Consider the following 17,892-nt stretch of genomic DNA (forward strand, 5'->3'; position numbering starts at 1 on the left):
CGGGCCGGCACAGGCCGCCTCTGCCCCGCCGACCGCTGCCGCGTCGCGGCTGGCGAAGCGGCGTCGCCTCATGCCGGTGCTGAGCCACGCCGGTGCCGGCGAGCAGCCGCGCCGCGCTTGTTTCAATACGTGGCGAGAAACCCGAGAAGTTCGTCGCGGGCGGTTTCCGTAGCTACCTGTTGGCCGAGCGTCCGCAGCTTGGCCCTGAGCGCAGCTGGGATTTGCCGTAGTCTCCTCCTGACGGCGGCGTAGTCTGTCTGCTSCCCGTGCTCTTTGCTACCTGGTGCTTGAGCCAGTTTTCTCAATATCAAACGTGAGTTTTTAAACGATATGCTGGTAGTCAGATCTCTGATAATGTTCTCTGATGCTCTGTTACTCTTTGAAAAATAGAGAATATTTATTTCTTGTAAAACATTGCTCTCCTAACGTGCATTCCACAGAGGAGTCTAAGTTGTGTACCCAGTTTAGCCTTCAGTAATGCCTGAAGCTGTAAAAGAGCCTTCTGGATTAGAAACACTGAGAYTGAGCATCAATACTGTCATCATCTCTGCTCTGCGGAGCAAAGTATGGGGGCAAAATAGCTCTTTAGCTGCTTGTTTCTCAGTACTGTTATGTTCTTTTCTCTCTTTGTTTCTGGTTGGTACCAGCCAGCACTGGCATGCAGCTGATGACATCGCCTAGCAGATGTGCTGGCTTTATCAGTGTCTGTCTTATCCTGGCAGAGATGGCTGGGTATCTGTTGCCCATAGTGTATTCGAAATCGAACTTTTCCAAACATGACTTTGAAATTCTGGGTGTTAGGGTGTTGGATGTTTTGCTGTTGGTGTTTCATCTGTGAAAGTGGTGTGGTGTGGTGGAGGAGCATAAGACTGATGAAAAAGGCGGATGGTGGTGCACTGCAGCTCAACAACTGGAAGCTTTCTTACTTCAGGTTTCGTTTCAGTATCACGATACTGATAGTTACTTAGCAGCAGTTGGACTAAGTCACAGCAGATAAGATTAGGCATTCCCTTTCCTCCACAAATGTTCCGTGCTCCTCACTTTGTTGACTAGGTTCTTGCAAAAACGTATCAATTGCTGATAGATATTCTCTTTTTACATATTTCTAGAGCCCTGTTGCTGCCCGCGAAGGCCATGGAGAAAAGGTTGGAAGTCAAGTTCAGCATTGGCGCTCTATTTTTATCACAATACTGCCTAGGACAACCTGCAAGGCAGCTGAGAAGTCTGCACCTCTTCTACTTGTGTGCTTGCCTGTGTGCCTGGTGCTCCTCAACAGGTGATTTTTCAGGTCTCTGTGGGATTGTATCTGTATTTTTATTTATATTTATCCCTCTCTCTTAAAATATTCTGAAAAGATGATGAAATTATTAGCTGTTAGGCATTGTAGGTGGTAAAAGTAACCTTGTTGTTTTGCTACTAAGTTGTCAAAAAGCTAATACAACCAAAGCAACAGGTGATGAAGAGGGGTGGTGGTAGGGGGACTTTTTATAACACTACCATTCTAATAGCCACCTGCTAGTCTGAGTGCAAAGTAGCTGGCACCAGGGTGACTGCAGCAGAGTGTCTTGTCTGTTCCGCACAGCTGATTTCTATGCTTCATGCTTGCTCTCAGGCATTTGCCTGTATTGCTTAGAGAACTTTCGCTGAGGATCTTTTTATGCAAGAGAAATAAGTGATACTATTTCATCTAAGGAATACTTGAAAGCCAAGAGCATTTTTCAGCACTTTGACTTCCCCTCAAACACAGTGTATCATTAGTCTGAATTTATCTGCAGATAACTGTTGTGCTTAGTATTTATTTCCTGTTAAAAGTTGAGCAACCAACCTCCTCCCCAAGTAAATAACTTCCATGCAAGCCGCTAATTTGTTTTTTATGCGATGAATTGTTTTGTTTTGTATTAAAAAGGTTCAGTGTGTGACTTTTCAGAGAGAAGTGTTAAGCTCCTGTGAGTGTTGTTAAGGCCAAATATTTACCAGGAAGATGATATTTTTTCCCCATGTGTGCACCTAGCACTTACCAAATGTTAGTGAAGATAAGAAAGTTTGTTCTGTGTGTTTTGTTTTTGTTCAGATAGTGGTGAATTACAGGTTTGAGGCAATGGTGACTTCAATATATGTTAACCTGTGTGGCAACTGCCAACTGCTTTGTCTTTGCTGGAAGGTTACTACATCTTAATGTTAGCATGATATGAAAAGCAGATTTTTTTCTTTTTCTCTTTTCTCTCCTTAGGTAGATTTGTTGTGTAGGCTGCCACRGGGTTCCTGTTGTTTCACCGGGCTTTCCTAGATATTTATCAAATGATAGATTTGATTAAGCTAGTGAGCTGTGTGACCTTGATCTGCTGATTTACAACCTGGAAAGATGCATTATATTCCTGTTCTTAGCAAAGTGTGCTCAGTACTTAGTGTTTGGATGGTATAGTTGATGGATTGCACATTTCTGTGTGGACTGGACTTCCTGCTTAGTATTTCCTGTCTTTAGTACTATTTCAGAAGCCTAGGGCGAGAGCGACAGATCATGTGTTGTGCTAGCAGGGTGTTCCTACACTGCTGCAGTATTTGAGGGCTTATATACTTTGGAGATTTAGAACTGTGAAGGCTGATGTATGTATGGAAACAAATACAATTGTGTGACGTAGCTGTGCTTATATGGACACTTTTTCCACATTGGGGTTTCTGTTCTTTTGGTTTGATTTGAGTTACTTAGCCAGCAGAGTTTGTTAAAGTGAAGAGGAGTCTTATTTGTGTAGGGATCAGTGTGATCATCCCAAGTTACGTAAGAGGAACTATATTGACATAATTGGTTACACGTGACAGATTAGAAAATGTCTATGCAGTCAAGCTTTAATCATTAATCTGATATCAGATTATGCATTAACTGCCAAAATAAGTTTGTGAATCTGAGCTTATTAATAGAAACCATTCTTAATCGTTTATTTCTCCTGTTGTTCAGCAAAGCTCAGCTGCTCTCAGGAGAAGGAGCTCTCTGCCAGTTGAGAAGGGCAGCATTTTGTCTATTGATATACTAAAATAAATAAGTCTTCAAAAGTTACTGAGCACACACAATGTATAATAGTCATGTGATTTTTTTTTTATTGTGCTAAGCTGGTTAGGCTACTGGGGTTTAAGGGAAAACTTGTCCTCAGGGACATTCCTCCTGAGAGGTTTCTTGTGCCTTCCTCTGAAGGTGCCGGCACTGATGTCGTCAGTGAACAGATTTACTGGCCTGCTAGTCTGACCAGTCTGGAAGATCCTGCATACAGCTGCTTGTGCACTGTTGCATATCATCCAGCACCAGGAACTAGAAGGGACTGAACAGATTGTTTATGGCTCTGTCTTCTGTTTTTCTGCAAGTCTTGTTTTTTRCCAGTGGTATGTGATTCTTTCTGCTCCGCTATGTAGCCTTTTCTAATAGCAGGGAAGCACTGTGGCTCTGACTTGTCATATGCCTGACATTGTGTATAGTAAATAGAGCTGCTGCTCTGTATTCTGTTCTGCTGTGTGTGATGCCTGTCTGCTGTTCTGGAAAAGGCAGCTAGGAGATGGTTGCATTAGTGGTTCTTGTGAATCCTCCTCTCTTTCTCTCTCTCTCTCTCTCTCTTTCTCTCTCTCTCTCTTTTTTTTTCTTAATTAATCTTGTGCAGTCAGAAAGTTGGGTCTGGGCTTGTACTCAGAGCTGCCTTTTTTGTTTTGCTACAGGTGCGTGTCCACCTAATGGAGGTCTCTGGTAGGCCACAAGTAGGAGTTGGTGGCTTCTCATCAGAACAATTCTTTCAGCCTGCAGTGTGTTGCTGTAGGACAGAAGGAAATGTGAACATGCTAGGTGAATTTTTCTGGCAGCCTGGAGATGTGGACGGCAGGGTAGCAGGTTTCTTTCACCTGGGGTTCATCAGAGACAGTGCTTCACCTTTAACAGAAAGTAAATTTTTAGATTCAGTTGGCTCAATGGATAAGATCCTCCTGAAATTCACAGCAGTAGCATTATCCTTCCATTTGTAACTTGTTTTCCAGAGTCCAATCTGTATGTGTTTGTGTGTGTGTGTATGCATTCCTTGTACTCCATCCCGCCTCTCGATCCATCAAGTTAGTGCCAACTGCCTCTCCCTGCCTGTGTGCACAGTGTTATCCCAGGGTGACTGTCAGTCCAAGCACTTCAGAGTGTAATGAGGTCMGTTGTTTACCCTGGTTGGGCAGACTGCTCTCTGCTTGCTCTCAAAGGAAGGGCTCTAYGTTGATGAAGCATGACAAAAATAATGCTGTTTTTAAAGGTGTTATTGTGAGCTTCTCTCTCTGTTGAACATATGCAATGTTTCATTTAGACATTGCATTTGGACTTCTCTTGGGTGAAAAGCTTTGCATCCCTCCTCACGGTTGTGGATTTGGACACCCAGTGCTCTCACTGGTCCTCAGTGGTGAGGTCACACATCTCAAGTGCGTTCTGTGACAGCTGATGCTGGCACTCTGTAGCCCTCTGTTTGCAAACTGCCTTTGCTGAGCTGGCTTCACAAATGAGCTATAAATATTATCTTTGCTTCCTTCTTTCTGATGTCTCAAAAACAAACTCCCCACGTGGGGACGTGAGTTCTCACTTCATGTTGAAATTTTTGCTGGCGTAGCAAGAGATTCTACACAGAAGGTGCGTGAATATGACCTTTCTTTTTAATCAATCTAATCTGTTCTGGGTCTGAGGATGTCATTGTGATCAGATTCCTTTATTGATTAGTAGTAGAAAAGCTGAGTTACACATATTGTGGTATTTCGGATAACTGAATTAAAAAGAAATAGTCGCTTGTCTTCCCAACTCACCTTCTCTGGTCAGACAAGATTATACAGGAGGTGCTGGGGATGGTGCAAGAGGAAGGGAAATGTCACAGTACTTTTAAATCTACTGCTTCAGGTGTTAGCTGTGATTCAGAAGGTCAGAGTTCTTTGCCCTTTCAGCAGGATGAGGTAGGTGTCTCTACAGCAAGAGTCTAAAGTCCTTAAGCTCAATACTTAAAGCAGCCTAAAATGGCCAGAGTGGAAGATGCTTTCATTCACATGCATTACTTCTCAGGTAGTTTTGCAGGACTGGTGTTAGCCTTTCAGAAAGTTTAGCCTGACCACTGCTTGTGAACTCCAGACTTGATCAGAAAAATCTTTCCCCTTTGCACTGATGTCTGTTCAACATTTGGCATTTAGAAAACTTGGTGCTACTTAAGCCTGCACTGGCTCAGCTGGGGTGTCAATCATTTTGTGTGGGGCAGTGGGGAACTTTTATTTCAAGAATCATAAAACATCCTGCACTGCTATCACCAAATTACTTTTAATCGATGGATGATGATCTGGAGTTTTTTGCAACCTTTCTCCTGTGCTCAACATATGTCTAATCTTTAATGTGTTTCTAAGTAGTGAGTGAAAGAAGTAGTGGGATGGAAGTGTTTTTTTTTTTTTTTTTTTTTTTTTTTTTTTTTTGGGGGGGGGGAGCGAAAGAGAGAGAGATCAGTAGCCTCTTCACCCCTGTTTAATTTCAGGTATAGAAAACATCACTGGGTATAATGCAACATGAATTTGGAATTCATTCAAATTACTGGAATAATAATATGTTACTCGAGTTCTGTTTATATGCTGTGGAGAAATGGGGATCAGAGTATTGTAATTTAGATTTAGACTTCCCTTTTTTCATGAAGAACAAAGTTTCCCTTTTGTGTTGTGTTCAAGAAATCCCTTCCTAATGGGCAGGGATCCAGTTCTGGAACATAGTCTCTAGCTGCACAACTCAGAGTCTAGTGACATAGTTTGTAAAGCAATCTTCCAGTGACCTATTATCCCTTGGATGCTGAACACAGCACAGGGTAACAGTCCCATAGGTCATTAGTCTATTTTTAGGGAGTCCTTAATCTGCAGAGCTCTGAATTTTGAAAGCCTTTAATCCATTAATCCATGCAAACACTCTAATTTTTCATGCTAAAAAAAATCCATATGCAAAGCAGTTGCTTCTTTACCCCTGATGTGAGATAGAAAGTAACTTGACTCTTTAATAAAATATTTGATAGATGATATCTCTGTTACAGAAAGCACCACAGCAAAGCAGGTGGGGAAGATAGGCCTTGCAGACCACTGTTCTAGAAGATATAATGACTTCTCCAACTCAAATGGAAAAACTTCAGCCAAAGTAATTGGCATTGACCTCACACTTCAATGTGGGAGAGAGAAGTGCCTTTATAATACTCTTAAGCTGAGGCCATTGATTCTGAAGTTCTACTTCAAGAAAAATATGGGCAGCAGAGCTGAGAGGCAATATTACCTAGAGGCTAGAATAAGAATTTGGATTTAGGACACCCAGGTTCAATTTCTGGCTCTTAACTTGCTGGGATCTATGGCCTCACTATTCAGTCTGTGCATTTCAGTCTTCTCTAAAACAGAATTGTTTCATTTTTGACTACTTTTGTTGTACASTCTATAGAAAAATCAAGCATTGAGTAGGATGTTCCAGGAATACAAGTGACCTTCCTATAAAACATGATTTTACAGTTGAAATATCAAAAGGGATGCCTTCTCTACTTGCTAGAGAAGTTTCGTGTCCTAAGAGAAACTTAAGTATCGAATGAGATACTCAAACTTTGGCTGCAAAAGCATCAGCTAACATTTTTGTTCATTTTTAAGAGCTCTGCAAGTTTGGTTTTAATCTCATTACTCTCAAATTTGGGTAATGGTGCCACTGATAAGAGGGAAAACTGACATGCCTATGACTAAGCAACAACCCACCATCTGCAAGTACTAGATAGTATATCCGGCTATAGGTTCAAGGAAGGCTCCCAATTCCCTGTTCTTACTCTCTCCCATATCACTTCTGCGCTCTAAATTCACCTTGACAATAGTGATGAGGATTTATTGCCCACTGCTATAAAAAAAAATTGAGATTTTTCGTTATTTCTCTTCCTTTTCCACTTCTCAGACGCAAATTGGAACAGATCTAAATGCCAACTAGGGAAGATCCTATTTGGTTGCCGTTTGAGATCGTGGGAAGATGACCATTTACGACTCCTGGAAGGATTTCATACTGTACAGTCCTGTCAGACTGCTTGCTGCCGGAGCCCTGCCTGTGATGCCTTTTGGTTCTTGGAAAAYATGTGCATCCAGGTGAACTGCACTGTGCCTGGCATGTGTCAGGCAAACAGGACTGGCTCTTCTGACTCTGTTTTGGTGTTTTTAAAGAAATCAAAGAGCACAGAGCACTTCTTAAAGTATCAAATAGAAGGTGATGCAAAGACCCGGCTTCACAAGTGGTTGGACTGGGACATCCCTGTCCGAGGCAAAAATAACCTGCAGAGAACCTTTCAGAAATGGAACTTGGYAAGCAGCAGAATGGATTTTCTGAAAAGGGATGTAGCAGCTAGTCCCAGTGGTGAGACTGCGGCTGACCAGCCAGYCAGAGCTCCGGACAGCAAATCCAGAAGAAAACGAAGTGAAACAGAGTGGAAGAATCAAAGAGTACTTAAGTCTTCACTGCAGGACAGGCCTATTCCTGAAGGCCATCCAAATCAAGGGAAAGACTCCACTAAAAATGGACAGACTTCAAGAGAGCAGAAAACCCAAAGCCCATTCCCTCCGAAAAGCAATAATGTGAATAGATCAAGTGAAGCAAATGGCACTGGCTTTCTACAGGTAAGTGACTRCTGGGGCTGAAATGGGACTGGCTTGGATTGCTACCATTCTTCTACCTGGTCTTGCTTTCTTCTCTCGTCTGGATAACTACCTTTGCAGAGGTATGGGGAGACTGAATGCATGATGATGCTTATCCCTTGTATAATCACAAAACATACTTGCCAGATGAGAAGGAAAGGTGAGATGTAATCTTAATGGAGAGTATCTGGGAGTTGAAAACTGTTAGCTGTAAAGTACCTTTTTAGGTCAACAAAATAAAATAAGCTCTTCCTTTTGAGTGTAATGAACTGAGGCAGTTAAGTGCAATATTTTATAGACTTATGCATAAAGTTTTCAGTGTATTTTCCTGTCAGCTCACTTATTTAACACATTAATTTTTTTGCTCTATTCCCAAAGAGGGCTTCAGATTATCAAATCTGCAAAAACTTATATTGGCATTGGTTAAAGGAAACCAGTTTTGACTCTGCTCCAAAAATGTAAAATGTTAATCTGGTAGTTCTAGATATTTGTCTCAACAAGAATTGACACATTTGAATCATTAAATGAAGTTTGTGTATTTAAATCTGCAAATACATCTTTGAAGCTTATCACACAAAGAAGCTCCTGTAGTAATGATAGTGATATAGCAAAAATCCTGCTTTCTGAAACTGTTTCTCAAGTATCTTCTGCCATGTTTCTGGGATTTAGTGCTGTTGAAGCCTGGTGCTTTTTCCTGTAGTTATGTTCTTGTTCTAGATATTTAACTGAGTTTCTCTCCCTTGTTTGCAAATATCAGTTCCAGGTAGGGCTGTGACTGATTTGAGCCACCACTCTGCAGAGCAGGATGTGGAGAGCAGCCAAAGGACACCGCTGTGAATTCCAGGGCAGCCCGGGTGCTGTGTGAAATGATGCGGAAAAACTTTATAAATGTTTGATCTCCCAGAACCCCACAGCATTTAGGACTGATTCGTGATCTCAGCTTGCTTTCTCCCCTGCAATACTGCAGCATTTCTGCCCTTTCTGTTTGTTCTTCTTCCTAAGATTTGAGATTTACGCAATGATCCCATTCTCTTAGGTGACATGTATGCAACATCTGGGAGGCTTCTTTGCAGGTAGTCTTAAATGCCTTCTTTTGCTCTTGCATAATAGTTTTTGTATCTCCCTGCTTGTTCAGATGCAGTGTTGCAGCGTTCTGAGTTGTCGTATTATTACTGTTTGCTCAATAAACAGGTTGCAAATATTATTAGTTTGATTAGTTGCCCACTGAATATTGTTGCATTTCCAAGATTTACCTTCTTTAGAAAGTGCTTTAGTTTGTCATTAAGTTGAACTGTTGAAAGTATACTAGAGAAGGATTTTTCTTCTGCATATTGACTTTTGCTGTTATGAATTTGGCTCTTTTGACAAAATCAGGTTAATTAAAGATAAAAATTYCTTTATTAAAATAGATTAACTGTGATGGAATTCCTGGCACTCACATTTCTAAGATTTAGGATAGTTTTTAAGGAGGAGCAGGATAAAAATCAGTACTTCAACTGGAGTATTGGGTTGAACCTGGTTCTGCCCTGCCCTGGGCTAATTCCTTGATTATTGAATCATCCAACTTTCACTGACAAAATACAAGACAAGCTATGCAACTGTCCTTGCATTACAATTTAATTTGGGACAAGGATGTAACATTCAGGGCTGTACACTTGGGAGGTGGCCAGTCTTTGCAGGAGAGAGATGCTAAAGCAGGGAGTTTTCCAAGTCAGGCTGGTGATGGGCCAAAATAAATAATGTTACATGCATGCTGAAATCAATCAAATTACATTCTGGCTAGATTTGATTGAGTGCGCAGAGCGTGCTGCTTTAGCAGGTGAAGGCAGTGCGTTTAATATTTGTATTCTTAAAGGAGGTTTGGCAGGTGGGCTGGATGGTGTTGAGAATACTTGATCATTACTGTACGCAAAGCAGTTTGTACCTGGGAGCAATAAACATTTCCAGTGGGAAAAGACATACGAGGTCAAACTGGCTCCTTCCTCTCTCCCCCTTTAGAGAGGAGTTTATTAATATGCATATTCTTGCCTTTTGTTGATGCGCATTGAATGGGGGGCAAAGCAAATCTTTTTTCCTTTGGTCCTGAAGAGTTGGACAAAGGTCAAGGGACTGTTTTAGGAAAACATTGCCTTGCTACTCAGAGTTTTAATTTTCTTCTTGCAGTTCTGACAGCTTAAGAGTCCTTTGCAATGTCATTTGCTAATGTACAACTGGCATTAATTTGTGTTTTATACTGTGCGTGCTATACTGTCAGACATGGGTGAAGGAGAGTGTAAGAAAACTGCAGTCTACCCTACTCATCAGCCCTTCTCTAAGAAAGAGAAATGAGTGCTTTTCAATTAAACTGAGTGATGTTTCCCAGGCATCAAAATCTCAGTTCCCACCCTGTTATAGGGAATATTTGCCAATTTTAAGATAAAGCACTGAATTTAATAGCCARTCAAGATAGGTATTGAAGTGCAGCACTGCTGATTACTGCAGCGCTGCAGCATGTCTGCAGACAGGCTGTAGAAAAAGCTGCAGTCTTCAAAATGGAGTTTTTGAATTGAATCAAAAGGGAGCTCACTCCTACATTCAGAAATTCACATTTTTTGCTACAGCTGGCCCGAGCAAACCTGAGGTTTGGCTCATACTGTCATACATCCTGGTAGTTTTGCCCTATGAGGAAAGAGGAAATATCTTTCACAGCACTAATTCTGTAATAGTTGATGGCGTTCCCTGTATTTATTGAGTGTCTCAGAAGTCTTCACAGACACTGCACTTAGTGCAAACTACTGAAGACACAATCTAAGCTGCAAAGAGCCTGCTTTGTATGTGCAGACTAGGCTTACTGAATTAAGTCCTGTTTAAACAAAATTTCCTCAACACAATGTTGYTTTTTTCAAGGTTACGTGCAAATTCAGATGTGCATAGTTGCTCTAGTTCCATTTTACAGATGAAGGGACCCTCAGGGAGGTCAGGTCACTTGTCCCAGGCCAAAGGGAGTTATGGAGTAGGAATCAAGTGTCTTGACACTCGCATGTTCACTCAGGCCAATATGCCACTTTTCTCTGTCTATTTTGTAAGCTAACAAGACAGCTGGCAAACTTCTAGTCTCCTCCTTTATCCTGAAGAATGAAGTCTTCTGTTCCTTGCTTTAAAGAGCTCTGAATTACAGAGTAAAGATAAGAAATGTCTCAGCTTGCAAGCATTAGAGACATTTTGGCTGTTACATTGCCCCAGGCAAACCTTATCTAATTTGAGCTCTCTGCAGATGTTTGGTTGTCAAGTCATCCTGAAGACTTTGGTTGAGGAGGAGGAGAATCTCTAAATTGCAGAGATTTTTTAGGCATTATAAAATGAGTTAGTGAAACATCCAGCTCACTAAGAACATTTTGAGCAAAGTTGAGGTCTGTTTTGTCCAGTGGGTAGATGCCCATCTGCTGTGCACCATTTGACACAGCTGTTCTTGCCACCCCTGTGAGTTGGTTCTTGCTAAGTGGTTCCTGATAACTGTGTAAAGTCACGGAGATTTTTTGCTTCTGTGCCTTTTCTAAATAGTCTGTCTCAAGTGTCTTAAGTTCCTGCCTGTTGGTTCTGTTCTTGTCATCTTGGAATGCCAGTATTTCTAGCTTTATCTAATTTCCTTACTTAGCAAAAGGGAGTCAGTGATTCTAGTTGACTATAGCTGCAGGTTGTCCTACATTGCTTGGAACAGCTGGCTGTCCTGAGGCTGCTGCTGAGGAACCGCACGGAGTAGTGTGTCAGATTTTTGCCTGCCTCCGTTCCAGATAATCTGTAGTTCCTCTGAAGAAGAGGAAGCCCATTGACACRTAAACAAGAAACAGTCTGTGTCCCTAATGCTTATGAACAGTGTGTTTCTTCTGTCCATGAAGCTTGAAAGTTCATTAAATATACAAATTAATTTAGGTTCTTTGATTTCTGTAATTGAGGGAGAGTTAGTTGAGGCATGGGGAGAAGAAACGATTAATCCAAGAGTACAAAAAAGTTGTTGCAGAGAAGCTTTCAACTCTTTCCTTGCTGCTTTTGGCTTTGCTGGCTCTTCCAGTATGTGCAGGGATGGCTTTATTTTTACTACTGGCATTTAACTGTTTTCTGAAGCCTAGCCCATTTGCTGACAAGACATCGCCCACTGTGGTCTCGATCATTTTTACTGTTTCCATTTCCTGAATTGAATGCCAGTAGCATTGTATAACAGCATGACAATGTTTCCTCCAATACAAGCTTTTGATCAGCTGCTCTAGCAGGGAGTAATGCTGGGCAATTCAGCTACAAAACATTTCCTAAATCAAAGATGGTAAATTGCTTCATTTTAAGTACTTAGCAGATGTTCCCAAAATAGTTAGCTCAACAAAGTGTGGTACACATGTAATTTATGGTGGAAAGTGAATTGTCAGGGTACTTAGCCAGCAGACTAAGAACCTGAATGGGGATAGATACTGTAAAAGGAATTTTCTGATGAAAGAAAGGAAATTTTTTTATCTGTTTTGATTATTTTCAGTAAAATGGCTCATTCTGCGTGGATATGTGCCAGCTTTCTACCTGTAAGGTTAGGTCCCTGCCCCAGCAGTATCTCCGATGGCATATACTCAGRGAGTTGTTTGTGTCAGGTTGCCTTGCTTTGAAGAGGGATTTTTGAAATACATATCATCATGCTGCAATGATTTGATGATTACAGGAAAAATGCTGTTGGAATCCTCTTCCTTTGTGCTTGACAACTACATAGCTTCAGAAAAAGGAATACATGACCTTAATGAAGTGGTCAAAGAGAACCCTATTTCCTGGTTTGTTTTCTGCTTCTGTCATATTCTGCCTCTCTTTCAGCTCCACTCACTGCAATTTTGAACCTAGGATCTTCTGTTTTGTTTGCTGCATCAACAGCAGTAGTACTTCAAATGCAGTACTTTAGGTCTAAGATCTTAACTGGTGTTCTGCTGAACTGGAAATGGCCTATCTGTTCTGGAGCAGGAACCCTGGAAGAGTAGGGAGAAATATTTTAGAAGAGGAAGCAGCCAAACATCCCCTTTGTTGAGGAAAAACAAACAAGGGAGTCTTCACCTTCTCTAATGGAGGAGTTGAAGCCAAACTTTTGGTGGACTTTGATATATAACGTAATCTAAAGGATCCACTGTGAAACCAACGTAGTGAAACAAAATTGACATTCAGACTTTGATCAAACCGACATTACTTTTTCCTTTCCAGGTCCACGCAGGAACATTTGCACCAGAACCATCAGCATTGGCTACATTCTCCACCCCTGTAGTTCTGGGCTTAACAGCCATTGGAAAGACCGAAAAACCTAGGCAGCCAGATGATGCATTTGTCCATCCTCACTCCTCAGATATGTTGCCCACAGTCAGTGCTGCGCAGGGGAAAACCGCAATGAAGATGCAGACTGCTACTTCTGTGCCAAGTGGTGTTCCCACAAATGGCAGTGTTCCCACAATCCAAACCAACACTGCAGTATCACCAAGTACTACAGCCCCCACCCCAGGTGAGAACATATGGTGCTCTAGCAACTCTCATTTATCTAGGTTTTGTTGACAAGTTGTTACCACATTGAAAAATGCTGGATAATTTCAGAAATTATGGTATCTTTTAAAAGGTGTTTAGACAAGTTCTTCAGCACATGTGCCAGTGGTCCCTATTAACTTATGAAGACCTGGAATTGGATTTTAGCATTACAAATCTGCATGTGACTATTGGATCTGTTTCTAAGAACAGCTTGAAAGTAATGGTGATATCGTCATTCCAAAAGTGAAAGATGAGATTTGATGCAAGACATAATCATGTGAAACATTCTTTCAGCAGTTATGACATGCCACTGTCTATCAAGTTGAGCAGAAATCTTAATGTCTGTTCACAACAGGCTGTAACCGATTTCCTCTCCCCCCCCCGCCCCGAAATGTCAATGCACAGCTTAGCTATGGAGAACAGTGTTCTTGGCCATTAGCCATGCTTTGCTTTGCAGAAAAATGACTTGTTTCTGTTCATGCAGTAATTTCTTAAAGCAACAATTTGAAAATGTGGAAAAGGAAAAATGCAATTTGGATATTTGTTAACCCTCCAGGCCATTAGCTCATCCTGCAAGGATGTGTGCTTAAAAAGCATCAGGTTGGTTAGAGCGTGGTGCTGCTAATGCCAAGGTCATGGGTTCAATCCCCGTACGGGGCTATGCTGAGGGTTGGACTAGATGATCTCCAGAGGTCCCTTCCAATCTTACCATTCTGTGGTACATGGAATGGTGTGTACTGGTTGTGTAATATCTCAAAATTCAGTTAATCCAGTGAGCTACAGTATCCATGGCTGAATTCTTTTGGATTTAGGGTTCCTTTTCCCTTAGAAATGAACAAATGGAAGGTATAAAGGAAATGCTGCATCTAAAGACKCTTTTGGCAGGAAGCTGATTGAGTGCTTATACTAACAAGTTATTCTTTTTAAAGACGTTTTGCAGCTAAAGCTGGAAAATACATATTAAATGTCTTAAGTGGCTTGTGTTGGAAAATTAATGTAGCTAGGGCCTCCTTGTTTCACTAAATAATACAAAGRTGATGTGAAGAGTTGTTTTTCCAAAAGGGGTTTTGGGTTTTTGTCTGTTTGTTTTTTTTTCCACTAGATCACATTTTCTTTTGCCCTGAAACTCTTTGGGATGGAGTTATAATATCCCAGGAGACTGAGTAATTAAGAGGAAAAGGAGGRTTTGAATTTGTTTTCTTTTAGTTAATTAATTAATTCCAATAGCTAATAAACTGTTGGARGGAAGGCTAAATGTTTAATGACATTTTCCCTAATTTTTTTTTTAACTTAGATTTTTGGGCATATATCTGAAATATTATCTTCGACAGGGTCAAACTAGAGAATAGCAAACTTTAATTCTTATTTTCTAGGCATAATTCCCAGGGTAGAAAATTAAACAAAACAAAACAAAAAAAAACTTCTTTGCTGCCTTCTCTCTCTCTCTCTCTCTCTTTCTCTCTCTAGTCAACATTCTGGTCATTTTAATGCTAATAACAAGCAAGAAAATACCGCAGGCCATGTTTTTATTGAGTATTCTTTAAAAACAACCTACTTCTCAATTTATTTGAGATAAAATTACAAGAAAAGTCTTACATGCTGTTGACTTTTCCAAACTGGGAAAGAAGGGGAGGAAGAGAAAACATAAGTAAAACGAAAAGTTTTGTWTTTTGGGTTCTCATAGCATGAATGTGGTAGCTATGCAGATTTTTTAAAATCTCTTAGCCCCCAAGCAATTTTTTTTAAACTAAAAAAAAAAATACTTTGAATACTACCTCATATATTTGTAAAGATCTGAAATTACCGTTCAGTAAATAGCAATGTTTGTCTTTCTCTACCTGTGAGAGTGCATCTGGGTTTTCTCCTGAAAACCTGTCAGGTAAAACCCTTATCCTGCTGGACCTGGTTAAATAGAGGCCCCTGTACAAGGTCAGGGATCATATTTCAGCTCTTTACAAAAGGAGCAGGAGCTGCACAATATCTGCAAAGAGAGAGGTGACTGAGTAMTTTTGGGCTTGTCTTAAAATTATAAAACCCCATTAGTGCTTTTGCATTAAAAATGAGTCTGACACCTTTAAACAGGAGCTACCTTGAGTGATGGGATGTTTACAAAATACAGCCATTTGTAGCTGGCTTTTATTCCAGGCTCTGAAACCAAGGCAGTTTTTATGTACATATATAATTTTTTCTTGTTCCTCTTTCAATTCACTTTTTTCTTTTTTTCTTTTTTTTTCCCTCTCAGTTGTAAAGGAGCTGGTAGTTTCTGCTGGAGACAGTGTSCAAGTGACTCTGCCAAAGAATGAAGTTCAACTGAATGCATTTGTGCTTCCTGAACCGCCACCTCGTAAGGCTTCACTGGAGTTCTCCTAAGGGCACGTGATGGTGAAATGACAAATAAACATTAGATACAGCATTAAATAAGGACAGTCTTGAAAATACCTTCTATCAGAGAAAAGTTTCCTTTAGAAACTAGACTTCCTGTACTGTTACCCCATGTGGCCTTTCACAGTAAATAGCAAGAGACAAAAGCCTTGAAAATGTCACAAAATCATTAGATTAGAGTTGGGAGATAGCACTTTGAGAATATGCTATGTGAGTAGGCAGTGGATCTTCAGCACCTATTGGTAATATTTGCTTGCAGGGCTTGTGACAACATGTCTTAGCAAGTGGTTTCTCGTCAACTGGATTAAAGTCTGATGGGGGGGTGGGTTTAATGCATTGAAGAATGTATTTCTATGCACTCCCCATTTCATCCTGTAAATTTTTCACAGATATTATGAAATTCACACTTAYAGCTATGCCCACAATGGCAGTGGGGGACTTGCCAAGGAAAAAGCAAGCACGTTACATGTTGTGCAGCAACAGTGGTAAATGGGATGCATTCCTTGTTTTTAAAAACTGGTTTTATGTTGTGCCTGCAGGACTTGTGTGCACAGAAAGACTACTCTCTTAACATCTTGGAGCTGTGAGTGTTCCAAAGTGCTCTAGTGCCCTAGAGGCTGCAAGAGGGTTTTTGGCTCCAGGGTAAATGTGCTTAGAAGCACAGATGTCTCTCTTCCTGGGTATATTCCCAAAAAGCTACAGTTTAAACTCTATGCTGTCTTAATGGATAATGGACTTTGTAAATGTTTAACGCCTTGCTTTTCTTTAGCATGGCAGAAAGGAAAAGGTAATCTCTTAAGAATTAACTTCTAGAACATTTTTTTAAAGGTACCAGTTACTCCTATGAGTGGGAACTTATTACTCATCCAAAAGACTACAGTGGAGAAATGGAGGGGAAGCACTCCAAGACCCTTAAGTTATCTAAGGTAAAGCTTTGCTGCTTAGCATCCTGCTGTGTGGAATGCCAAGTGGAGAAGATGGGAGGACCCTGGCAGCCAGGAGGCTTGTATGTCATTTCAGGATGAATAGGAAATTGCATGATGGGCAGACAGCCAACATTTGACAGCAAGCCTTGTACTAAACCTTGTTCTTTCTCTTAAAAAGATAAGATTGATCTGGCATGGGGGAAAAGACATTGATTTCAGGATCTAAAAGCCACGTACAAGTGGCATGTCAAACTGTATACAAATGGCACAGTTTAATGAATAGCTGTGAATATTTCTTTTACTGAAATGGTATGGTAGTCAGTTTAGGTCTGAAGCCTCATACTCCCCACTGAACAAGAAAGTTCAGGTATTCCATGACTCTCATTAGTGGAAACAGCATAGAAAGCGCCTGGCTGCTGCTTTAAGACAAACTCTAACCCAAGGAAAGGATTGKTTTTTTTGCATGTGTGGATTCTTAAAACAAGAATGACTTTAAATAATACGTGATGACACAATTCTGTTTTTGTGGGACACACTCTTCTGAGCATTTTGGGTTCTAATGTGCTCAAAAATTTCTAGGCTTTTATCATGACACCATGCAGAAAAAAGCCCTTCAAAAGGAGCATCCTTGTCTTTTCAGGGTTTCAGCCTTTTGGACACCATAGTTGTTGTCTAGCATATAGTCCTTAGTCTTTCCTTCATCACTTGGTGCTAAACCAACAGGGGGTAACTGCTTGGCTCATGCCATCCAGAAGAAATACTTTTCTTTGTAAAGATGCACAGGAAGAGTTTTTCCTTCTTACATGTGGCCTTTTTATGTCAAATGCGGTCTGCTAGCACAGATTCCACTGGCCAGACAAGCTGTACTGATCTATATTATCTCCTATGTTTGCCTGTTGTTGCTAGAAAATCAAGCTTGACTGACAATCCTGTGTCACTTGTGGCAGTAAGAAATTTAATCTTTGATTTCTACATAGCCACTGTACACTAAAAGATACCTACTATCACTCTGACTTGGAAACCATCCTCTACCTTATTTATATGACTGGAATGTAGCTGCATATGTTTATGCTCCTAATGTGGTACCAGGCCAAAGCATGGTAACTTGGCCTTTTAGTAGCTCCTGGCAAGTTTCTACTGTTCAGAGTTAAATAATTTTTTGTCTTTGTTTTTCAGCTTACTGTTGGTCTCTATGAATTCAAAGTCGTTGTTGATGGAGAAAACGCACACGGAGAGGGTTATGTGAATGTGACAGTGAATCCAAGTGAGTTCAGAGGAGCTGCATCTTTTCTTAATTTCATCCATTTCTGTTAAACCATGATACCTGTATCATAGTATTTTGCTTATTTGAAACCTAGAATTAACATAGAATTCATTGTGCTGTGAACTCAGTGTACATACAGGT

General features: G+C 40.7%; 1 protein-coding gene across 3 annotated transcripts in view; it reads left to right on the forward strand.

Annotated features, from left to right (window-relative positions):
* Nucleotides 1–74: 74 nt before the first annotated feature.
* The window catches only part of KIAA0319L (KIAA0319 like), a 34,129-nt gene continuing 16,311 nt past the window's right edge, over nt 75–17,892 (forward strand). Inside the window, exons 1-7 of one of the 3 annotated variants that reach the window (XM_085306711.1) lie at nt 75–313; nt 1,110–1,288; nt 6,938–7,647; nt 12,868–13,159; nt 15,422–15,523; nt 16,390–16,487; nt 17,664–17,751. In XM_085306711.1, coding sequence (XP_085162837.1) covers nt 1,135–1,288; nt 6,938–7,647; nt 12,868–13,159; nt 15,422–15,523; nt 16,390–16,487; nt 17,664–17,751 — 1,444 coding nt within the window. In that variant the 5' untranslated portion in view covers nt 75–313; nt 1,110–1,134. The remainder of the gene's footprint in view (nt 314–1,109; nt 1,289–6,937; nt 7,648–12,867; nt 13,160–15,421; nt 15,524–16,389; nt 16,488–17,663; nt 17,752–17,892) is intronic. The other 2 variants (XM_085306709.1, XM_085306710.1) reach the window with 2 other exon arrangements.

Source organism: Rhea americana, unplaced genomic scaffold, assembly GCF_003343005.1.
Source record: "Rhea americana isolate MKP2758 unplaced genomic scaffold, rheAme1 scaffold_246, whole genome shotgun sequence".
Lineage (NCBI taxonomy): Eukaryota > Metazoa > Chordata > Aves > Rheiformes > Rheidae > Rhea > Rhea americana.